Source organism: Balaenoptera musculus, chromosome 10 (assembly GCF_009873245.2).
Source record: "Balaenoptera musculus isolate JJ_BM4_2016_0621 chromosome 10, mBalMus1.pri.v3, whole genome shotgun sequence".
In the NCBI taxonomy this organism is placed as follows: Eukaryota; Metazoa; Chordata; class Mammalia; order Artiodactyla; family Balaenopteridae; genus Balaenoptera; species Balaenoptera musculus.
Window position 1 is genome coordinate 84,212,278 of NC_045794.1, and position 25,413 is coordinate 84,237,690.

General features: G+C 38.1%; 1 protein-coding gene across 2 annotated transcripts; it reads left to right on the forward strand.

The window, feature by feature from the left end:
- Positions 1-1,671: 1,671 nt before the first annotated feature.
- On the forward strand, positions 1,672-14,877 carry SPIC (Spi-C transcription factor). Of its 2 annotated transcripts, none has more exons than XM_036866344.1 (6): positions 1,672-1,711; positions 4,558-4,583; positions 5,170-5,263; positions 6,776-6,888; positions 8,372-8,480; positions 14,042-14,469. In XM_036866344.1, the coding sequence occupies exons 2-6, from the start codon at positions 4,581-4,583 to the stop codon at positions 14,467-14,469; spliced, it is 747 nt and encodes a 248-aa protein (XP_036722239.1). In that variant the 5' UTR covers positions 1,672-1,711; positions 4,558-4,580. The 2 variants fall into 2 exon arrangements, with proteins under 2 accessions (XP_036722239.1, XP_036722237.1); XM_036866342.1 differs by lacking the exon at positions 1,672-1,711 and adding an exon at positions 2,489-2,552 and having other exon boundaries at positions 14,042-14,877.
- The last annotated feature ends 10,536 nt before the right edge of the window (positions 14,878-25,413 follow it).

Sequence of the window (25,413 nt, forward strand, 5' to 3'; positions counted from 1 at the left end):
GTGAACAGAAACACTGATGACCACCCCTAAAAAGATGCTTTGTGTGTGTATTGGGTACAAATGTCTCAAGAAGCAGTCCTTAGATAAGAAGGCTTTGAAAATATTTACAATATAGTAGGAGTTCCTAAACTGGGTTCTATTGGCCTGACTGGGAGAGTTTGCCTGAAAATGTGCTGATGGCATTTTCCTGGAGAAAGAGCTCATCATAGCTTTCATCAGGTTCTCAAGGAATAGGAGCCTTACCCTCTAGAATGCTAAAAGGACAGTGTATCATTTCTTTTTTAAGTTGCTGAAAGCATTTTCATACCTTATCTTTACAAAGGACTCAACAATGCATTTCTATTTTTCATCTGTAATATACAATTGTGCCCCCAAAACATCATGTGATCATTGGTTTTGCTCAACTCTTTTTCAGGGTCCATTTATTTATACCTTGCAGAATAAAACTTTGGAGACACCTGCTGGGGAAAATGTTGGCTTAGAAAATTGACTTGTTTTTTCCATTCATTTCAAACACATAACAAGCCTGTACTACTCTGAGAATCTGCTGGGTGCTATGAAGACTGCCACTGGGACTAAGAACCCTAGTCCAATGGAACCTAATCTGCGGACATAGGGCTCCAACATGGCGGTTGAGAGAGTGTGCATGAAGTCATTTGGGCCTAAATCTGGACCCAGCCCAGCCCATTTCTCACTAGCAATTGGACCTTAGAAAAAAAATCCTGAAATGTCTTTGATCCTCGGTTTAGATTCTTCATCTGTGAAATGGAGCTAAGCAGGTAACTACTATCATATGTGATTTTTAGATTCATTTGAAAAATTTTTATATCATTTTTTGGCCTTATGTGTGGGTCGATCTGGACCCTCCCTCCTTCCTCTCTAACTTTGCCTCTTGGCCCCCAGACTCATTTTGCTCCAGCCCCACTGGCTTTCTTGTTTGTGCCTTGAATAAACCAAACTCATTTCCACCTAAGGCTCTTGGCATCTGTTGTTTCTTCTGACTAGAGGTGCTTCGCTGCATTTCTGCTTTTCTTTTGCTCACTCTTTCTTATCCTTGGATTTCAGCTCACACACATTCCCTTAGAATTTTTGTGACCATTCACCATGGCTGTATACACTTACTATGACCTTTCTCTTATTGTTTTCTCAGTACTTATTGTTAATAACACTTCTCTAGTTTGCTTTTTTAAAAAAATCATTTTTCCTCACTAGAACTTGTTCAGGGCTGTGGTCCCTAGACTCAGGACAGTGTCCAGCAAAGAGCTCATTTATATATATTTGTTGACTAAATGAACCAAACAAAATAAAGTGGCACGAAAAGGGCGTAGACTGGTGATGGTACAGATTAAAAACTCATCAGCATTAGCGATTTGGTTTTATACACTTGTAACTTAAACATCTACATTTCAGAAGAGGGGATGTGTGTTTACATTTGCATAATAAAACTCGGTCAAAAAAGTAATTGGTGTAGAACAATAGTCCCATATCAAAGGTGAGCTCAGATTCCAACTATGCAAAACAGAAAATCTCTCTCCCCACCCATAACGTTTACAAAAAATTCTTAGGTGGTTTTCCCCCTGGCTAAATGTGACATCTATTAAAATGACAGAAGGTTACAGTTACTTAAGGGTGTTGCCGACCTGCGCTTCAGAGGGGAAAGTTATTTCCACCTGGACTATACCTAAATGTTAGCTTGGCCTCTGATGGACAGGTAAGATAAAATGGGCAAATGGGCAGATGGATGGGCTGGGAAGGAAGCATTATAGGTGGAGGAAGTCCCCTATAATTTCCATCAGAGCCACCAAAAACCATCCCAGATAAACGTTCAAGCTAAATAAGAGAACTGGACCTGGTCTATAAATGCAGCAGCTTCAAGCATGTCCAATCAGATCACTACCCAGAAGCTTCTCCTGTTTTGGAGTTGTTACTGCATCCAGGTAAGGAGGGAAGACCATAGCATGGATTCATTTCCTCCTCTTAAATGCATGGTGGTAAATAAGGTTAAGGCTGGAAAGAGGAGCCTCTAATGCCAGGGCAAGGGTCTGCGCCTTTAAGATCTCTAAGTAGGGCGATCAGTGAATGACATTATAAGTAAAGTGGTTTGAGAGGAAAGAGACCAGAGTGAAGGCTGTTAATAGTTCAGGCAAGAAAAGCAACGTAGACTCCAGAATCAGGGGAGAAATAATAGGAGTAATAAAAAAAGAAAGATGGACAAGGGTTGTACAGGTCAGAGGTGCCCAGTGGGGCTGTGTAGGCCGGAGGAGCCACAAATTATGCTGGGTGGCAGGCGGGTTTCATGGTATTTGTTCTAATGCTTTTGGCCCATAGGATACAACTATTCTGTGCCTCTTCAAAATAATAGCCTCTGGTGTCCACTGGCCATATCATGAAATAGAAATAATGAAGGCACTGTATCTTTTAAAAAAATCCCCTTTTGTAGCACTTCCTTAAAAACAGCTACTTAATGAAACTCTGCCAGTGAGCTCTTGACAGTTCTGTCTTATTTCTGATATTAATGAAACAACTTGGTAAAGGGCTGAAGTGTCTTCCTGGTAAGTGTTTAGTTTATGCTTTTCAAAATTCTTTGTAATAAGTGTTAATTTTCTTCTTTGGCCTAATGAGTGTTTCTCATTGACTGCCTGTTCCAATACTAGAAATATTAAGCAATTGAAGTGATCAATAATGTTTTCAAGCTTTTTTCTTCCCTTTGGGTTTGCTACTTTTAAGAGTCATGATAGTTTTGTGGGGTATTTTAGTCAAAGACAGTAGTCTCATTTAAGTATTTAATTCAAAGTACAACACTCACCGGAGTATGTATTTGCTTCGGTGCTTATGAGCTGAGGCATAATTAATTGAAAGTTATTGACATGGCCTTTTAAAAACATATGTACTGATAATATTCATTAGGGACTATAGCCCAAAATGTGATTTATGGATTTTCTTCTTCTTTTTTTAAAAATTTTTGCCAAATTCTTCAATATCTCCCACATTGAGAAGCTGTATTTTTTTTTCAGCTTTATTGAGATATAATTGACATATAACATTGTGTAAGTTTAAGGTGCACAACATGATGATTTGACATACATATACACTGGGAAAGGATTACCACAGTAAAATTAGTTAACACATTCAGCACCTCCCATAGTTACCTTTTTTTTATGGTTTTTCTTCTCATATTCTCTTTTAAATGACAGTGATTTCAAAGAGCAGAATGGAATTTTGATGTTTGACATATTGTATTGCTGCGTTATGGATATGTATAATAATAGCATTAGATTATATCATCTTATCATATTATGCAGTGTTAAATATTATAGAGTAAACTCATTGTGTTTGCAGGATAAATGCTAAAAACTTGTATGAACGGCGTTGCTTCATGTGCTAAATGAAATGATAAGCAATGTGGACCCACCACCCGCTCTTTCTTGTTATGTGGATTTGTTTGTTTTGTGTAGTTCTATAGAACATAAAGTTTGAAAACATTTAATGTGGGTCAGTATGATAATTGTTTATTTAAAACAAAATCTACATTACTTACAGAGGTAAGAATGTAGATAATGTAAAATTATAGACCAGGGTTCTTAACCTAGGATTTTAGAAAGTCCACGGACGGTTTTCATAGAGTCCATTTTATTTGTAATGTAAATTCACATTTCATGAGAGAAAAAGCATGTCTTTCACCAGATTCTCAGAAGTCCATATGACACCAGAAACTTAAAAAAAAAAAAAATCACTGTTATAAATGGAGAGCCATGCTAAGGTAAAAAAGATTTTGATTTCCAGAACTTTTAAATACTTTAATATTTAAAAGAATTTTAAAATACTTAAACATACTCGAATTATTTCTATATTTTCATATCAATATAAATAGTTTGCATAATTAGCTCTAGCTATTTTATTTTTTTAATCTCTTTTTATTGAAGTATAGTTAATTTACAATGTTGTGTTAGTTTCAAGTGTATAGCAAAGTGATTCAGTTATACATATGTAGCTATTTAACATTTAAGAAGTTTTGTAGGACTTCCCTGGTGGCACAGTGGTTAAGAATCCGCCTGCCAATGCAGGGGACATGGGTTTGAGCCCTGGTCTGGGAAGATCCCACATGCCGCAGAGCAACTAAGCCCGTGTACCACAACTACTGAGCCTGCGCTCTAGAGCCCGCGAGCCACAACTACGGAAGCCTGTGCTCCTAGAGCCCGTGCTCTGCAACAAGAGAAGCCACCGCAATGAGAAGCCCGTGCACCACAACGAAGAGTAACCCCTGTTCGCTGCAGCTAGAGAAAGCCCATGCACAGCAACAAAGACCCAATGCAACCAAAATAAATAAATTAATTAATTAATAAAAAAAAAAGTTTTGTAATGACAGAAAAGCAAAAATAAATTTTTGTAGGAGATTTTTGTAGAAAGAAAATTTGTACTCATCAAAGAGAATTCAGACGGTAATTTTGGTTTATATAAGGTATATTCAGAAAATATTTTAAGTAAAGTCTTTTAATTCAGAGCAAATTAAATAGACACACTATTTAATTTTGTTTTTTAAATATTAATCTTTTTCAGAATTGTCCATTTATTAATGAAGCATGGTAAGTTGGCATTTAAAAATCTTTACTCTTCCTCAATTTTGAAAATAAAATATATGGGCTAGATTAATAAGGGTATGAAATGGTTTGCAAAACAGTTCAATTTTAGATCTTGGAGGCATGCTTTTGAAATTAAGAGCATTTCATTTTTAAATAATGATTCAGATTCTGTTCGATTAAAGATATTTCCTTGATCCCTTTTTCCAAATCAGTCTCCTGCTACATAACTCCTTGCTAAAAATTTATAAAACGTTGAATACTATACTATAGAATGAGGTTGCTCTCTAAATACGATGTTATAGAGCAATGGATCTCAGCCAGGGTTGATGTTGTTCCCCAGGGTATATTTGGCTATGTCTGAGACATTTTTTGTTCGTCACAACTGTGGGAGTGCTACTGGCATCTAGTGGGTAGAGACCAGGGATGCCGTTTAGCACCCTGCAATGCACAGGGCAACCCCCCTGCAACAGAGTCTTCTGTCAATCTAAAATGTCAGTAGTGCTGTGGTTGAGAAACCCTCCTTTACATCAGGAAAATTAAGTTCTACTGGTAATTTCCTAACTCCAGAGTTCTGCAATTGTTCTAACAGGCTTGTGTTGAACAAGACAAGCTGGGTCAAGCATTTGAAGATGCTTTTGAAGTACTGAGGCAACATTCAACTGGTGATCTTCAGTACTCCTCAGGTAAAGATGTCAGTCCCCTTCCGCTGGTAGTTTGTATTTGTTTATCCCATACTGCTAAATTGTCCCTCTCTGCTTTCCTCTCCCCTTTTGTAGCCCCAAGTTTGTTTTTGTTTTGTTTTGTTTAAATTTATTTATTTTATTTATTTATATTTTTTGGCTGCGTTGGGTCTTCGTTGCTGCGCGCGGGCTTTCTCTAGTTGCGGCGAGCAGGGGCTACTCTTGGTTGCGGTGCACAGGCTTCTCATTACGGTGGCTTCTCTTCTTGTGGAGCATGGGCTCTAGGTGCACAGGCTTCAGTAGTTGCGGCACACAGGCTCGTTAGTTGTGGCTCACAGGCTCTAGAGCACAGGCTCAGTAGTTGTGGCACACGGGCTTAGTTGCTCTGCGGCATGTGGGATCTTCCCAGACCAGGGCTCGAACCCATGTCCCCTGCATTGGCAGGCAGATTCTTAACCACTGTGCCACCAGGGAAGTTTCCCCAAGTTTGTTATCTATATCTGAGAGTCTGTTTCTGTTTGTATTATTTTTTAGATTCCACATATAAGTGATATCATACAGCACTTGTCTTTGTCTGACTTATTTCGCTAAGCAGAACATTCTCTCAGGACATCCATGTTGCCACAAATTGCAGAATTTCATTCTTTTTTTTTTATATAGCTGAGTAATATTCCATTGTGTATATATATATATATACCACATCCTCTTTATCCATTTGTCTGTTGATTGGGCACTTGGGTTGCTTCCATGTCTTGGCTACTGTAAATAGTGCTACTATGAACATTGGGATGCATGTATCTTTTTGAATTCGTTTTCATTTTCTTCAGGTATATTGAATATATCCAGGAGTGGAATTGCTGAATCATATGGTAGTTGTTTTTTTGAGGACCCTTCATACTGTTTTCCATAGTGGCTGCACCGATTTACATTCCCACTAATAGCATACAAGGGTTCCCTTTTCTCCACATCCTCTCCAGAATTTATTATTTGTAGACTTTTTGATGATAGCCATTTTGACCTGTGTGAGGTGATATCTCATTGTTGTTTTGATTTGCATTTCTCTAATAATTCGTAATGTTGAGAATCTTTTCATGTGCTTATTAGCCATCTGTATGTCTTCTTTGGAGAAATGTCTATTCAGGTCTTCTGCCCATTTTTTGATTGGGTTTATTTTTTTTGGTATTGAGTTGTATGAGCTCTTTATATATTTTGGATATTAACCCCTTGTAAGTCACATCATTTGCAAATATTTTCTCCCATTGTGTAGGTTGTCTTTGTTTTGTCAATGGTTTCCTTTGCTGTGCAAAAGCTTTTAAGTTTAATTAGGTCCCATTTGTTTATTTTTGCTTTTATTTCTTTTGCATTAGGAGACAGATCTGCCTATGTTCTTTATCCTAAATAAATTTAACATCTCAATATAAAAATGCCAAAAGCATATAAACATGCATAAGCATCACACACACACACAAATATAAACTTTGACTTTGTCAGTTTCTTCCTCTGTTTTTAAATTAGATTACAAAAATTACCTGGCTTTCATCAACCACTGTTCTCATGTCAGAGGAAATTCCAACAGCTATGGTGTGGTGCCCACAGAGGAACCAGTCTACAATTGGAGAACAGTAATAGTGAGTACTTTTACCAGGGGACCAGCATCCCTCAGTAGCAGGCAAATTTCCTATTTGTCCCAGCTTTCCCCTTGGTGAATTTGACGGTCAGTGTGGGGGACCATCAGTGCTGTCAAGAAGGAAACTGTGCTTTATCATTGTTCTTCATCTGACTTCAGATGGGTTTGAATGATTTCTATAGAGGAGGTGTTTTAGGGTTCTCACATCAATGCTTCTCCTCAGTCCATCCGGAAAACTGCAGGAAAGTTACAGATCCCCTGAAACGTTCCCTGCACTGGCTTTACCCACAATCTTGTATTAACCTGCTCTATTTCCCCTCCCAAGCTCAGAGCTAGCTATGTGTATTGGACCAATTCATTTCTATTTTAGTAGCCTTCTGCAAATGGGAGTGTCCCCACCATCTACCTCTCCTTCCATGTGTTCTTTTACATTGTTTACTTTCTTTCTTTCTTCTTCTTCTTCTTTTTATTTATTTATTTATCTATTTGTTTATTTTGGCCATGTTGCGGCATGTGGGATCTTAGTTCCCTGACCAGGGATGGAACCCATGCCCCCCTGCAGTGGACGCGCTGAGTTCTAACCACTTGACTGCCAGGGAATTCCCTGCATTGTTTCCTTGATGTGTCCCTTTTATCAAGCAGTCTTAATGTGGTAGAGTATAAATATAAAAAAAAAAGGTTTTTTTTCAGGTATTACCTTCAACCATACTATGTCAAATGTCCTTTTTCTGTCCCTGTAAATTATACTGTCAGGGCCTCTCCAACAAGACATTTCTTTAAAGAGGGAGTTTTGGTTCTACCTTAACCTCTCTCACCTCCCCTTAGGGTTGCCAGGTAAAATATAGGATGCCGAATATTTTTATCTGCTAGATCTGGCTACCCTATTTCCACTTCAGCTTCCATCCCCAGCATACACTGCACAGCCTCTTGTGATGGGGACTCCTTGCCTGCTGGGCAAGTCCACCCGCTTCCACCACCATGTCTAGTTAACCCATGGAGGCCCACATCTCCTTGCCATATGTAATGGTAGGAACTCAGGCTGCTTCTTCCTGCCTCTCTTGGCTCTGCCCTCCCTCAGCTGCCATCTTTCTCCTCTTATCTTCTCTTGCCAGATGGGCATCCAGTTCAGGAATGGAAGCCCATCTTCCCTTTTTGCTGGCACCTCCATTTCTACTAATGATTCTTTTGGATCTTTCTTGCTGGGCATTTTTAGGGGAAAGGAGGGAAGCAACCCACTCTCCTTCCTCATAGGGAGGGGAAGATACAGAACTCCTCACAAAGCCTCAGATTACCCCCTGTCCCTTGGCCCTCTCCATTTATGGGTTTGATGCTAGCTCTGCCCTGGGAGACAGCAGTTGAAGGTGGTGATTTTCAGAATTTGAGAGATGCTGAACACTCTTTTTGCCCTCAGCTTTTGACTTTGGCCACCAATTGGGGGCCACACGGGAAGTCCCACTTAACATCCTGATACATTATTTATATAGAACAGCGCTGCGGACCTCTATTTTGAAGGAAATATTCATCAGTCTCTGCAGAACATCCCTGAAAACCAGCTGGTGCAACCTACTCTTCTCCAGCAAAAGGGAGGAAAAGGTATGTGGATCCATTACCCCTTGCATAGGTAAAAGAGTCAAATCTTCATCAAAGCAGCTTTTTTTTTTTTTTTTTAATTTTATTTATTTATTTATTTATTTATTTATGGCTGTGTTGGGTCTTCGTTTCTGTGCGAGGGCTTTCTCTATTTGCGGCAAGCGGGGGCCACTCTTCATCGTGGTGCGCGGGCCTCTCACTATCGCGGCCTCTCCCGTTGTGGAGCACAGGCTCCAGACGCGCAGGCTCAGTAATTGTGGCTCACGGGACCAGCTGCTCCGCGGCACGTGGGACCCTCCCAGACCAGGGCTCGAACCCGTGTCCCCTGCATTGGCAGGCAGATTCTCAACCACTGGGCCACCAGGGAAGCCCCAAAGCAGCTTTAAGGGAATTTCATATCTGAGTTTGGAATTGATTTGCAAAATATTCGCTTCTCACAACTGAGAGTAATTTAACTCTGACAGACAAACTACTCCAAGCTGTTTATCTTGGGTGAGGTTTCCTATAGCTTCATAGAGATGTTGTAAAGGTGCAAAGTGTCACTTCACTCAAATAAATCTGTATTCAAGAATAAGGTGTAAGATATGGAGAACAAACTAGTGGTTACCATTGTGGGGAGGGGCAGTATAGGAGTAGGGGATTAAGAGGTATTATGTATAAAATAAGCTACAAGGATATATTCTACAACACAGAGAATATAGCCATTATTTTAGAATAGCTTTAAATGGCATATAACCTTTAAAAATTGTGAATCATTATATTGTAAACCTGTAACTTATATAATATTGTACATCAACTATACTTCAATAAAAAAGGAATAAGATGTATAAATTTTAGGTATAGAAGGGGGAACTTTTCCGTAAATTATTTTAGCAATCTTATTTCAACTGTGAAGCCCTCAGGATAGAAATCATCTCTATTAAGTTTTCCACAAAAAACAAGTTCCATAATAACTTTATTTCATAAATTTGAAATCCTGATTTCATAAATGAAGATGATCTCATCTAACAGGTAGGCAAAAGTGTTAAAGCAGGATAATAGCCTCTGTTGGCTAAGATGTGGGCCACACACATTCACGTGCATTATTATTATTATTATTATTTTTTAAAGAATTATTTATTTATTTATTTTTGGCTGTGTTGGGTCTTCGTTTCTGTGCGAGGGCTTTCTCTAGTTGTGGCAAGTGGGAGCCACTCTTCATCGCGGTGCGCGGGCCTCTCACTATCGCGGCCTCTCTTGTTGCGGAGCACAGGCTCCAGACGCGCAGGCTCAGTAGTTGTGGCTCACGGGCCTAGTTGCTCTGCGGCATGTGGGATCTTCCCAGACCAGGGTTCGAACCCGTGTCCCCTGCACTGGCAGGCAGATTCTCAACCACTGCGCCACCAGGGAAGCCCTTCACGTGCATTATTAAAGAGAGTATAAATTTTTACAAAGTTTTGTAAGGCAATTTAGCAATACCTACCAAAATTTTAAATGTTCATATCTTTTGACTCTTAGTGACTATATAACTCACTTAGTGGTTGAGTGTGAACTCTGGGTTGATTATGTGAGCCTGGCCAAATCACTTACTTAACCTTCTGTACCACAGTCTCCTTATTCAAAAACAAACAAACAAATAATAATAATTGTACAGACATTGTAAGATTGCTATAAAAATTAAGTGAGAAAATCCACGTAAAGCATTATGCTCATAGTCTGGCACTATGGATATTTCCCAAAATACCTTAGATGCATGTGTGTGCACATATATGTATTAGGATGTTCCTTGCAATGTTGTTTGTGATAGTAAATTACCTACGATATACAAAGATGTATAAGATGCATCCCAATTTTATAGTGTAATTTAAAAAACGATACCTTATCATAGCTACTTAAAATTATTATTTTTTTAAATTTTTATTTTATTTTTTATTTTTTAATTGAGGTATAGTTGATTTATAATATTAGTTCCAGGTTTACAACATAGTGAGTCAAAATTTTTATAGCTTGTACTGCATTTTTATTATAAAATGTTGGCTATATTTCCTGTGCTGCATAGTATATCCTTGTAACTTATTTCTTTTATACATAGTAGTTTGTACCCCAATGTTGCTCCTTAATTTTCTACCCCAATTTTGCTCCTCCCTCCTTCCCTCTCCCCACTGGTAACCACTAGTTTGTTCTCTATATCTGTGAGTCTGTTTCTATTCTGTTACATTCATTTGTTAATTTAAAAATTTTTTTTTGTTTATTTTTTAGATTCCACATATAAGTGATAACACAGTATTTGTCTTTCTCTGTCTGACTTATTTCACTTAGCATAATACCTTCTAGGCCCATCCACTTTGTTGTAAGTGGCAAGATTTTATTCTTTTTTTTAATGGATAATATTCCATTGTATCTATATATACATCTTCTTTATCCATTCATCTGTTTATGGACACTTAGGTTGCATCCATATCTTGGCTATTATAAATAATGCTGCTATGAACATTGGAAAGCATGTAACTTTTCAAATTAGTGTTTTCATTTTCTTTGGATATATACCCAAGAGTGGAATTGCTGGGTCATATGGTAGTTCATTTTAGGTTTTTTTGGCCGTGCCATGCGGCACGTGGGATCTTAGCTCCCCAACAAGGGATTGAACCCAAGCCCCCTGCATTGGGAGCGCGGAGTCTTAACCACTGGACCACCAGGGAAGTCCCTGGTAGCTCTATTTTTAGTTTTTTGAGGAATCTCCCCACTGTTTTCCACAGTGGCTCTACCAATTTATATTCCTACCAACAGTGTATAAGGGCTCCTTTTTCTCCACATCCTTGCCAACATTTGTTATTTGTGATTTTTTTTTTAAATTATAGCCATTCTGACAGGTGTGAGGTGATATCTCATTGTGGTTTTGATTTGCATTTCTGAATCTTTAGCGATGTTGAGCATAAACATCGCACAGATTTGCACGTGCCTGTTGGCCGTCTGTACGTCTTTGGGAAAATGTCTATTCAGGTCTTCTGCCAATTTTTTAACTGGGTTGTTTGTTTTTTGATATTGAGTTGCATGAGCTATTTACATATTTTTGATATTAACCATTTATTGGTCATATCATTTGCAAATATTTTCTCCCATTCAGTAGGTTGCCCTTTTGTTTTGTTGATGGTTTCCTTTGCTGTGCAAAAGCTTTTAAGTTTAATTAGGTCCCTTTTGTTTATTTTTGCTCTTGATTCCTTTGCCTTAGGAGACAGATCAAAAAATATATTGCTACAATTTTTGTCAAAGAGGTTCTGCCTAGTGCTTTGTTTCCTTCTAGGAGTTTTACGGTTTCTGGTCTTACATTTAGGTCTTTAGTCCATTTTCAGTTTATTTTTGTGTGGAAAAATCTTCTAATTTCATTCTTTTACATGTAGCTGTCCATACTTAAAATTATTTTAAATGAATATTTTTTGAGATAACTAGTTTTGTTCTTATAAAACAGTATACTGTATCCTAGAATTATAAAAGTCTAACTATGCAGTAATATTCTAATCCAGCAAGGAATAATGTATAAAATCACATAAGTAAAGTAAATCTACTGAATATTACTATTGAATATTAAATAATGGTAGTAATTTAATATGAGGACAATAACACTTCTACCTCTGTCACCTATTTTTTTTTTTAAACAAACAAACCAACTAGCTACTAAATCCAGGGTGTGCCGCCTGTATCTTTTCACTGATGTTTTTGGCTGTGGATCTTTGCCATTAGGGAATGTATCATTTACCATTTTCTGTTTTTAGAGCTTAGTCTTCCACCTGAAATAGTGATAGATTTAAAACAATGAAATTTCAAAATACTTCGGGAATTCATCATTGAGAGAAAAATAGTTCATGCATTAAAATAGAACATATATAGTTATTAAAGAGCAAAAGGCATACTTTAAGTATTGAAACAGAAAGCACTCTAAATACATTTTGGTTTTTGTTTTAATCCTTTTTAATCCCATAATTCAAAAGTAATAATGCTCATTATTAAAAATTCAACTGATTCAGAAGTATGTAAAGAATAAGTGAAAAAATGTTCTTCCTTCCCATGCTATGCCCCACAAGTAAGCTTTGTCAACAGTTTAGTATTTCCTCTATCTATAGGTAATCTCTATATTGTTCTATGACTTATTTAAGATATATTATTCACTGGAAAAAGTACAAAATACTGTGATACCATTTTTAATTTTTAAAGGATATGCATATGTTTATATATGCAAAACGTAAATTATTTTCTAGAAGTATGTAGGATAGATTGGCGTTTTTACTTACCATTTGTGCTTCTGTTTGAATTTTTTATCATATAATACTTTTAGTTTCAAAAAGTAAAAATTTAAACATTTTTTTTCAAAATTGAAAAACAAACTTTTAAAGATGAGGATCCATTATAATTGATTTGACCACTGGGTGAGAGCCAGAGAACTTCTTTAAGGCTGTGACTTTAATTCATGTTGTGTTTTTTGGTAAGTCCCTTTCATTTCTCAATTCATAAACTCAAGATAATATAACGCAAAAGATAATCTTTGTAAAAACCTTTGAGGTTTTTGGATGAATGATGACAGATGCATGAGTAATACACCCCAGAGACTGTTTAAAGCAGTTTGAGAATCCACTATTCTACTTTCTCAAGGGGAAAATGGAATTTGGCTGTGGAGCTTTTAGCTACTGACAGATCTGGTGGGACATGGTATTTACAGGCCAATTCAGAAGTCACAAAACCGGTTGTCACCTTTGTTCTCCAATCCACCAAACAAGCAAAAACCATAGCAACAAACCTTCCCAAAGTTTACTTTCTAGTTATTCTGAAATATAAAGGGCTGTGCTCCTAAAAGAGATGAAAAACTCTGGCAGTACCATTTTATTTCACAGCAATGAAAAAATACCGCAATGCTCATTGTCATTGATCACTAATAATGTCAAAATGTCATGAAGATATTTTGGCATTTCGACTCTGGTTTTTTTCTATTCTTTATTTTTTCAAGTAGTTATGCAGAACCAGAGTTAGCATTTTTACATGTCTGTTACTGATTTCATTTATGTTTGCACACTGTTTTACGTTTTGCAAAATACATTCATCTTCCTTACCTCATTTGACTTAACTTATTTGAATAAAGCCCCTTCAGATGAGTTGCCTTTTGGAAATGGCTTTTGAGACTTCTCTTTAAAACCACTAAACTTTGCAGTCCGTTTTGCTCAGTCTTGTTGTTCTGTAGACAGTTTAACATACAACATAAAATTAGATGTCAAGATTTAACTGTGGCAAAAGACCACATGACAAATGGGAGACTCGAGTAGAGAGGCGCCATGCTTCCCTTCTCCAGTGAAGGACGGTACAAAATTTTGGACAACTTCCCTAACAAAGAAAGGTTCAGTTGAAACTGCAGTAGGCCAAATAGACCCTTGATTTTCAAGTCCCATAAAATGATACCATAAATGCATTCTAAGGGGTGAGTAGGAAGAAAACCAGTCCCAATGCAACTTTGAATTCTGTAGTCACTCAACAAACCCTTCCTGAGGATATTCTTTGTGTAGAGCCATGGTGAAGTATGACATTGTTTTCTTCTATTTTAGGCAGGAAGAAGCTCCGACTGTTTGAATACCTTCATGAATCCCTGTGTAATCCCGAGATGGCATCTTGTATTCAATGGATAGATCAAACCAAAGGCATCTTTCAGTTTGTATCAAAAAACAAAGAAAAACTTGCCCAACTTTGGGGGAAAAGAAAAGGCAATCGGAAGACCATGACTTACCAGAAAATGGCCAGAGCACTGAGGAATTATGGAAGAACTGGGGAAGTCATCAAAATCCGGAGAAAGTTAACTTACCAATTCAGTGAGGCCATTCTCCAAAGACTGTCTCCATCTTATTTCTTGGAAGAAGAGATCTTCTACTCACAGTATGTTCAACCTGATCAAGGATATCTCAGTTTAAATAACTGGAATGCAAATTATAATTATACATACGCCACTTACCATGATCTAAGTCACCCTGATTGCTAAATATACTCATACATCAAAATTTTCTGGCATCAGAAATCCCTACAAGATTTAGGATTTTTCTCTGAAAGCAAATACTGAAAAACAAAACAAAAAACCCAAACTTCATTATTGCTATCTTTTATGAAGTAGCGTATAATCTATACTAACTTGGTGAAAAATTTTGCCAGTGAACAACTTTAAAATGATCAAGTCCCATTTGAAAATATAGACTAAATGTCCTTCCTTTTACTATTGTCTATGTAATACTTCCTTCTAGATTAATAATGCTAGTGGAGATGCTTTGATTTACATATTGATTTAAACATTATTTTCCTGTCATACACTCAGAGGAAAAAAAAAATCATTCTAACATGTATCCAACAGCTTTAGCAACAAAACAAAAAATGATTGCCTGTGTTAGTGTTCCTGCTAAATTACATTCATGGCTTTAAAAATTTCAGTGACTAAAACTAGAACTACCATATGATCCAGCAATTCCACTCCTGGGTATACATCCAAAGAAAATGAAATTTGAAAAGCTATATGCACCCCAATGTTCACAGCTGCATTTTTTTTGGCCACACTGCACAGCTTGCAGGATCTCAGTTCCCTGATCAGGGATTGAACCCAGGCCTCTGCAGTGAAAGCGCAGAATCCTAACCACTAGACTACCAGGGAACTCCCATAGCAGCATTATTTATAATAGCCAAGATATGGAAGCAACCTAAGTGTCCACCAACAGATGAATGGGTAAAGAAGATGTGGTATATATACACAATTGAGTACTACGCAGCCATAAAATAAGAGTGAAATTTTGTCATTTGCAACAACGTGGATGGACTTGGAGGGTATTATGCTTAGTGAAATAAGTCAGGGAGAGAAAGACAAATACTGTATGTTATCATTTATATGTGGAATCTAAAAATTGAAACAAATGAATATAACAAAATAGAAACAGACTTAAAGATATAGAGAACAAATTAGTTATCAGTGGCGGGAAGGAAGGAGGGAGGGGGCAAGACAGGGGTGGAGTTTTAAAAGGTACAGACTACTATGTATAAAATAAATAAGATACAAGGATGTAATGTACAGCACAGGGAATATAGCCAATATTTTATAATAGCTTTGAATAGAGTATAATCTAGAAAAATATTGAATCACTATGTAGTACACCTAAAACTAATATAATATTGTACATCTGAAACTGATATTGTAAATCAACTATATTTCTATAAAATAAATAAATAAAAATTAAAAAGTAAAAACTTTAGTGGCTATTCTGAACCTATCTTTTTTCTGCACTTCAGACCTCATGGTCTGTAACGCTGCGGCGCTAAAGACACGATGGTCTAGGGAAAATGCCACTTATAAACTCCAAAGTTACACTTCCCACAAATCATTTCCTTGCATTTCTCTCTTGCTTTGGGTAGATCCAGGAGCTAAAGTTTCTTGTTCTCCTGCCACTCAGCCACGGGGAGGTGCTCTTGCACCGTTACTTCTCTGGTCCAGACTTGGGCCATGATCTCTTCCTTCTTTCCTTGAACTAGCCCAGCTAAACCAGATTGGAACAGTTGGAGGAAAAAAAAAAAAAAAAGGAAAGAAAGACTTTGATAAAAGATGGAGGCTAGCAAATAATAAACCCTAGAGAGGAGCCAGGATTTAGGCAGTCTTTCTTGGAAGCTATGGTTTATCCTCAACATTCCATAAGAAACCCTGGGAAGAAACCCTTTGTTTCTTACTTGCTGCTTGGCAGGTTTATGCATATGCCATCTGTATTACCATGAAACAAGAGAGCTTCCTTGACTATATGGGCCATCTTCAGTCCAGACCAAGAGGGCCTGGGCAGCAGGTCAAGAGCTCCTTGGAGCTTGCCCTATTAGATTTTCAGCACTGGGACTTCCCTTGTGGTGTAGTGGTTAAGAATCCACCTGCCAATGCAGGGGACACGGGTTCAAGACCTGGTGCAGGAAGATCCCACATGCCATGGAGCAGCTAAGCCCGTGCGCTGCAACTACTGAGCCCGCGAGCCACAGCTACTGAGCTTGCGAGCCAAAACTACTGAAGCCCGTGTGCCTAGAGCCTGTGTGCCTAGAGCCCGTGCTCCGCAACAAGAGAAGCCACCGCAAGGAGGAGCCCATGCACCTCAACGAAGTATAGCCCCTGTTCGCCACAACTAGGGAAAGCCCGAGCGCAACAACGAAGACCCAACACAGCCAAAAAGAAAATTAATTAATTAATTAATTTAAAAAAGATTTGCAGCACTGCCATGATCGTATAGTGGTTAGTACTCTGCATTGTGTCCAGCATTCCCAGTCTCCCCTTTTCTTTTGTGCCCTCCTCCAGGGACTCTTAAGAAAGGACATGGTAGACCCGGAGTGACTAAATGGAGGCTAACTCAATATTGGCCGCATGTAGTCTGAGTTTGCTATAGGCAATCTTTGTGTCCTCCCAAAATTCATGTTGAAACCTAGTCCCCAGTGTGATGTTATTTGTTGGTGGGGTTTTGGAGAGGTGATTAGGTCATGAAGGTAGATCCCTAATGAATGGGTTTAGTGTCCTCATAAAAGAGATCACAGAGAGCTCCCTTTCCCCTTCCACCATGTAGGGGTACAAGAAAACGGTTGTATGAACCAGGAAGTGGGCCCTCAGCAGACACTGAGTCTGCCAGCACCTTGATCTTGGACTTCCCAGCTTCCCGAACTGTGAGAAATAAATTTCTGGTGTTTATAAGCCACTTGGTCCATGGTATTCTGTTAGACCAGCCCGGACAGACAAAGAAAGTTTCAATTAGTGCTAAAATCAATGTAAGACTCAGCTTTTACACTCATTCTCCCACAAAGAAAATAGGCTTGATACAATATTAATCAAGCACATAAATTTTACCAAAGATTTGAAAGAGGAAATGGTGAAGAGGGTTTACAACAGAAATCATTCAGCCAACAAATTAATAAAATTCTATCAACATTTTACCTCATGCCATAGTCCCTCCTATACCCCATGCAAGCCTGAGGGGTTCATCTTGACAATTTTCCCAAAAGCCCCCAGTCAGCATCAACTCTCTTTTCTACAGAGAGTTATACAGAGTTGCTTCCTCTTGGGCAAAAATCTGGGCTCTGCCTTTTACCTTAAATACATTGATCAAAGCCCATTTTCACAAGCAAGTTCTTGTAAAGATGCTCATACTATCTGCTCAAAGACTAACCCTCTCCAAATATTACGGGAAATGTTACTCCCTGCCACCTCCCAAGGACAAGGAAGAGACTTCTTAGCCTTTATTCATGGTCCCTCATTTTCTGGTATATGAAATCCCATCCTCCGTCTTGTCACTTTCATCCAGTTGAACAGATGAGTTAAACTCTTCTCTAGTGAGCAGGAGTTCCAAGAAGCAAACTCTATCCGGTTACAGTACATCCCATGGGCAGCTTCCCATTATTTGGTCTTTTGGCCCAGGTATCAAGCATGAAATCTTTCCTTCCTTTAAATCACAGGATCCTCCTCTGGGCTTTGGTCCTGGAGCTTAATGGTTCTTCTGGCTAGTTTATCCTCTTTTCTCTCTTCAGTTATTCCTATTCATAAGGCATAAGTAAGGGCTGAGAATATTTTCTTTTTCCTCATCCCGGCCGTTCTGTGGAAACATTCTATGGGACAGCGTTGCTCAAAGCCATCTCCTTTACTCAATTAAGGAGAAAACCAAAGGCACAAAGTGGATGGCAGCATTAATTACAGTACATAAACTGAAAAATAGCTAAAATAAAGTCCTTTCTTTCTTTCTCCCTCTGTTCCCTCCTTTCTGTCACCCTGTGCCTGGTAGAATATGTTGTGCTCTGGGTATCCAGTGCTAAGTGAAACAGATATTTTTCCTCTGTTATGAAGCTTCAGTTCTATCAATATTTAATCAAAGATTTATAAATTCTATCATTATCTAACCAAAATGTACTTAATGGCTTACTGATGAGCAATTTCTTGATGAATTGGGTACACATATGTAGTAAAGTATGTAAAGTGTATTAATATGAAAGCATTAATTATATCTAAACTTAACTGTACAGATTAATGTATATACCCATATAACCATCATCCAGATTAAGGTACAGAAACATTTCTAGCACCCCATAAGTTTCTCTCACTTCTCTTCCCAATCTATGCTTACCTTCTTGAACATCATATAAATAGAATTATACAATATATACTCTTTTGCATCTGGTTTTATTTTCCTCAATATAATGTTTATGGAGTTTATCAATGTTGCAGGGTATACCAGAAGTTTATTCTTTTTCATTGCTTTTCGACTGCTGACTTTTAAAGGACAGTACCAATTTTTTTTTTTACAGCCCTGATACTTCTTTTAATTTTCAGACTTTATACATATAAAACAGACCCTGATTATTCCCACACTCACATGGATAGTGTCGCTTTACTATCAAACATCATCCATACCTGTTCTTCAAAGATCTGGAATGACTTTTATACATTCATATAGCCACCACTTTAGTTTATATTTAGATACTTTGGTTCATATATTTTTTCCAACTCATATAATCTGGGTGGAATTTGATTTTGTATTTTGATGGTGTGGATTCTGATAGCAAAGATTTTAATGTAAAATAGGCTTTAAAATTTTACTCCTTTTTCATACATTGATGAATGTTAATGAAAACATTTTTAAAAATTTATTTATTTTAGGCTGCGTTGGGTCTTCATTGCTGCACGTGGGCTTTCTCTAGTTGCAGTGAGCAGGGGCTACTCTTCATTGCGGTGCGTGGGCTTCTCATTGCCGTGGCTTCTCTTGTTGCAGAGCACGGGCTCTAGGTGCGCGGGCTACAGTAGTCGTGGCTCACAGGCTCAGTAGTTGCGGCTCGCGGGCTCTAGAGCACAGGCTCAGTAGTTGTGGCACATGGGCTTAGTCGCTCCATGGCATGTGGGATCTTCCCAGAGCAAGGCTCGAACCCGTGACCCCTGCATTGGCAGGCGGATTCTCAACCACTGTGCCACCAGGGAAGCCCCAGGAATTTCTTATTGGCTGAGGCTTGGTCATGTGCTTATGCTTGGCTGCAAACAAGGCTAGAAAAGTGACTATCTAGAACTTTCCATTCTTATACTGGGAGACTGTTTCTGCATCCTATCAAGACTCATAAGTTCAAGAATTCCCCAAACATAGAAAAGGGGTTCAGATGCTGGGCAGCCAAAAGAATGACAAAAGTTCATTAGAATTTTAAACTACAATAACAAGGATCAGAGCATGTATAGTTTAATTTTAAAGACCTTTGCCCTACCTGGCTAATCTCCAAAAATACTCTTTGTTCTTAGTACTTCTGTGGTCACAGGAATTTAAACAGTTTCTAAACAACTTTTCCTTATCTTTCTGAGAAGGCAATTTCAGCACGGTATTTAAGTTCTCTAGATATCAAGTAATCTTGTAACATATTTCTATAACTGAAGCTAATCTAAGAAATTAAATCCCATAATTTGTAACTTTCACAGTATGGAGTCTTTACTCAAATCTGTTTTCCTTTGTTCAGGGAATTCTTATAATGTTCCACTTTCATGATTTAGTTTCATTGAGATTGTCCGAAGAGCTAAAACTAATATAATTAACCAGTTACAAGTATAAAGGTTAACTGATATTCTTTTCCCAAGGGCATTTTTCTGATTGCCAGAGCTGGCCTTGAGGATGTGAGGAGTACACTGGAAGTGCTCAGAGCTCAGTGGTGTCTTAGGACCAGCTCTCAACCAATGAAGGTTGGGGGCTGGTAGATACTTACCTCTGCTTCTTCACCTCTTAGTTAGAATAATGCTGAGATGCGTTCTTACACTTTCCTATTCCCCTAATGCTGTTTCCTGGAACCACCTCTCAAACTACTAACATTCACCTTCTTGTCTCAGTTTTGGCTTCTGGAGGAAGGGGAGGACCCAACACAAACCATTAAGTGAATCAAATTACTTAGGACACTCAGTTTTATCAATTATGGCTGAGAACAGTGGACCAGCAGTTAGAACTTACTAGAATACTAGAATGTTTGCTGTCTCCTCTCTCTCTCTTCCAAGCAGGCTATGCCATGAGTCACGCTGGGTGTTAATGGCCCCATTTGATAGATGGAAAAACTGATGCTGGAAGAATTTAAGTATCTTTTCTAAAGCCACCCTGCTAATGAGAGTCCCACTGTGAATTTGAACTCAGGTCCATCTAATTCTTTCTACTATGCCATACCATCTGCTGATGTCAAGACCATCTTAAGTATGCATGAATATAGGTTCTCTCCTGTGCCAGTGCTAGATCTTCATAACACTATCATTTTGCAGAAAAGCCTTTGCTAAATTTATTAAATGCCATTAACAAAAATCATATATAAAATCACCACCTTCTCTCCATCACTGTTGATTAGACTATACCAAAGAGATGTCCTCTTTGGAGGACAATGTGACTATATTAATCAAAGCTTTAAAACACATAGCTAAAAATTACCGTATTTTTAATTTATATCAAGGTTCTGATGTACAGAATTTCAACTTCAAATAGTTCTGAAAGGCTTATAATGGGAAACAACAGAACCCTCCTCCAACCCTTTCCTCTTCCAGGCAACCACGTCACATTCTTTTAGCTGTTTCTTCTGTATTTATGACACATGTCTAAATAAATGTCATTTCTGCTTTTTTTTTTTTTTGGTTTCCCAACTTTACATATTATCAATTGACATTATCAACCTGCCCCCACTTATAGGATATCAGGCTTCCTCTCATTTTGCTAAGGCACATCTTCAAAGAGCTTCTTTTTTCTTTCTTTTTTTTGAAGTTTATTTATTTTATTTATTTATTTTTGGCTGCCTTGGATCTTCGTTGCTGCACGCGGGCTTTCTCTGGTTGTGGCGAGCGGGGGCTACTCTTCGTTGCGGTGCACAGGCTTCTCATTGCGGTGGCTTCTCTTGTTGCGGAGCACGGGCTCTAGGCACGCGGGCTTCAGGAGTTGTGGCTCGCGGGCTCTAGAGCGCAGGCTCAGTAGTTGTGGCACATGGGCTTAGCTGCTCTGCGGCATGTGGGATCTTCCCAGACCAGGGCTCCAACCTGTGTCCCCTGCATTGGCAGGCGGATTCTTAACCACTGCACTACCAGGGAGGTCCCAAAGAGCTTCTTAATATAACTTCATAACAGGTTAATGTTTTTAGCACCTGTAGGTGTAAAAATACCTTCATTTTATTCTCATATTGATTTTTAGTTTGACTGGGTAGCAGGTGTCCTGAATTTGGGAGGCATTTTTCCATCACCTTCTCACATTCACTGTTTTTCGAGACATCAGATGCCCTTCAGATAGTGGCTCCTTTTCTTTCCTTTTCTGAAAGCTTTTGGATCTCCTTTTTAACCTGGGTGCTCTAAAATTTCTTGATTTTGCCCTGGCATGGGTATTTTTTTAACATATTATGCTGAACGTTTAGTGCAGCTTTCAAACCTGAAAACTCATGCTTTTCAGTTGTAGGCTATTTTTATTGTTATTTCTTTGATAATTTCCTCCGCACTATTTTCTCTGTTTCATACTTCACAAATCCTATTAGACCTCATGAATTGGTCCTGTAAATCTTATCATTCCTCTTCTCTCTGCCTCTCTCTCTCTCTTTGATGCATGTACATATGCATTGCAATTATTCATTTATTTATTTTTAAATTAATTTTTATTGGAGTATAGTTGCTTTACAATGTTGTTTTGCAATTATTTATTGATGACCAGTCTGTGGGCTAACACAAGCACTATATCTTTTGTTATTAATAAGCCTGGTAGAAACTGAACACAACAGGTTTAGCCAGGACTTACTGTAAATGCCACCACGACATTCATGAGAAAATTTTCAGTAGCTTGGAGAAGTCAGGAGAGAGAGATTTTTAATCTTTTGAGCATAAATGGCAATTAAAGTACTGGACATAAAATTTATTTTAGAAAGAATACAGAGTGAGAACCAAACTGTGTAGTTAATAAACAGAAGATGCCTTTAAAAGAGAGAAAATTGAATTATAACCCCAAGTGTAAAATAAATATCTACGGGTCCATATTGGTATAAATAAATGATTTAATAAATTAATTAAGGACAGTAGACAAATGTTGGATGCAGAAGAATTCTGAATAATTTATATAGATACTCTACCCTCAGGAAGATGGAGGAGAGGGCTTCCCTGGTGGCGCAGCGGTTAAGAATCTGCCTGCCAATGCAGGGGACTCAGGTTCGAGCCCTGGTCTGGGAAGATCCCACATGCTGCGGAGCAACTAAGCCCGTGAACCACAACTACTGAGCCTGCGTGCTGCAACTACTGAAGCCCGCGTGCTTAGAGCCCATGCCCCGCAACAAGAGAAGCCACCAGAATGAGAAGCCCGCGCACCTCAATGAAGAGTAGCCCCCACTCACCACAACTAGAGAAAGCCCGTGAGCAGCAATGAAGACCCAATGCAGTCAAAAATAAATAAATAAATAAATTTATTTAAAAAGAAGAAGAAGGTGGAGGAGAGCTCTCCACCTTCCTTACAGTAGAGAAAACTAACACTACCTCAGCCAGGTAACTAAGGTTAGCAACATCAATGGTGAGTCATATTGACAGTCTATACCCTTGATTGGATGTCATGACAATATCACTTCACCTCTGGGGTCTTCCTCCCCCAGAACCCACAACCCTAGTCTAATCATGAGAAAACATCAGACAAATACCACTTTGGGGACATTCTACCAAAATACCTAACCAGTAATCCTCAAAAATGTCAATATCACCAAAAACAATGGAAGAAACTAAAGTAACCTCATGTTATCTCTTAGAGTCACCTCATAGTTTTTTGCTTTGTTTGTTTTTTAGTACATCCTTTCCTATTACCCACCACCCTTTCTCAATGTTTCCTTAGCTTAATTAAATTAAATCCTAAAAAATGCTGCTGACTTGTAGCTTCCAAGTCTGCATAACCTTGTAGCTCCTGAAACCACAAATAGCTGGTATCTTCTGCCTTTATCTCTAAATTCAAATCCCCAAACATATAATTGACTTGAGCAACCTGTATTTGGTACTAGTTTTCAGATGTCATTAATTATTGGCTCATCTGTAAAAGGGCTCCTTCTTCAGTTGGGTGCTCACCCTAGCTCCATTTAACTGTGACTGGTGAAGATGGGCAAACATTATTTGAGAAAGGGTATGCTTAGGGTGGGCACCCCCAAAATATTTCTACTGCAGCTACTGTGGTTAAGAGAACACAACACCTTAGAGTGGTGATATAGGTAGTATAATAACTGCCAGAGATGGCCATGTCCTAATCTCCAGAACCTGTGAATATTATGTTACATGGCAAAGGAGTACTTACGGTGCAGATGCAATTAAGGTTGTTGATTAGCTGACCTTAAAATAGGGAGATTATCCTGATTACCCAGGTGGGTCCAATGGAATCATTCACAAGCATCCTTAAAGGTAGAAGAGGGAGGCAGAAGAGTCAATGTTAGAGTGATGAGATGTGAGAAAGACTCAACCAGAGGTTGCTCGCTTTGAAGATGGAAGGGGTCCAAGAGCAAATGAATGTAGGCAGCCTCTAGAAGCTGGAAAATGCAAGAAAAAATATTCTCCTCTAGATCCTCCAGAAGGGAGTGCAGTCCTGCCGACATCTTGATTTCAGCCCACGGAGACCCACTTTTTGGACATCTGTCCTATAGATTGTAAGAATATAATTTTTTCTTTCTTGTTTTAATTGAAGCAGAGTTGATTTACAATATTGCAAGAGTTCCCTTTCAGGTGTATGGAATAGTGATTCAGTTTTTTTTTTTTTTGCAGATTATATTCCATTATAGGTTGCTATAAGATATTGGATATAATTCCCTGAGCTGTACAGTAAACCCTTGTTGCTCATCTATTTTATGTATAGTAGTTTGTATTTGTTAATCCCATCCTCCTAATTAGTCCCTCCCCCTGCTCTGGTAACCATAAATTTTTTTTCTATGTCTGTGAGTCTGTTTTATATATAGATTCACTTGAATTATTTTTTAGATTCCACGTATAAGTGATATCATGCAGTATTTTTCTCTCTTTTTCTGACTTATTTCACTAAGCATAATATTCTCTAGATCCATCCATGTTGCTGCAAATGGCAATATTTCATTCTTTTTACGGCTGAATAATATTCCAGTGTCTTAAGCCAATTGTCTGTTGATGGGCACTTGGATTGTTTGCATGTCTTTACTATTGTAAATATGCTGCTGTGTACATCAGGGTGCATGTATCTTTTCAAATTAGAGTTTTCTTTTTTCCTGGATGTATATCCAGGAGTAGAATTGCTGGATCATATGGTAGCTCTATTTGTAGTTTTTTTTTAAGGAACCTCGATACTATTTTCCACAGTGGCTACACCAATTTACATTCCCACCAACAGTGTACAAGGGTTCCCTTTTCTCCACACCCTTTCCAGCATTTATTTGTAGACTTTTTGATGATATCCATCCTGACCAGTGTGAGGTGATACCTCATTGTGGTTTTGATTTGCATTTCTCTAATAATTAGCTATACTGAGCATCTTTTCATGTGTCTGTTGGTCATCTGTATATCTTCTTTGGAAAAATGTCTATTTAGTTTTTCTGCCCACTTTTCGATTGAGCTGTTTTTTGATACTGAGTTTTATGAGCTGTTTATATATTAACCCCTTGTCAGTTACATCATTTGCAAATATTTTCTCCCATTCTGTAAGCTGTCTTTTCATTTTGTTGATGGTTTTCTTTGCTGTCCAAAAGCTTTTAACTTTGATTAGGTCCCATTTATTTCTCTTCTATTTTTCTTTTTTTCTCTCTCTCTTTCTTCTATTTTTCATTTCTTTTCCAGTTTCTGGGTAATTTCCTTAATTTCATATTCCAACTCCTCAACTAAATTTCATTTTAGATGTTACATTTTAAATATCCAAATGTTTTATCTTGTTTTCTGACTTTTCATTTTCATTATGTCTTGTTTTTATTCTATGGGCACATT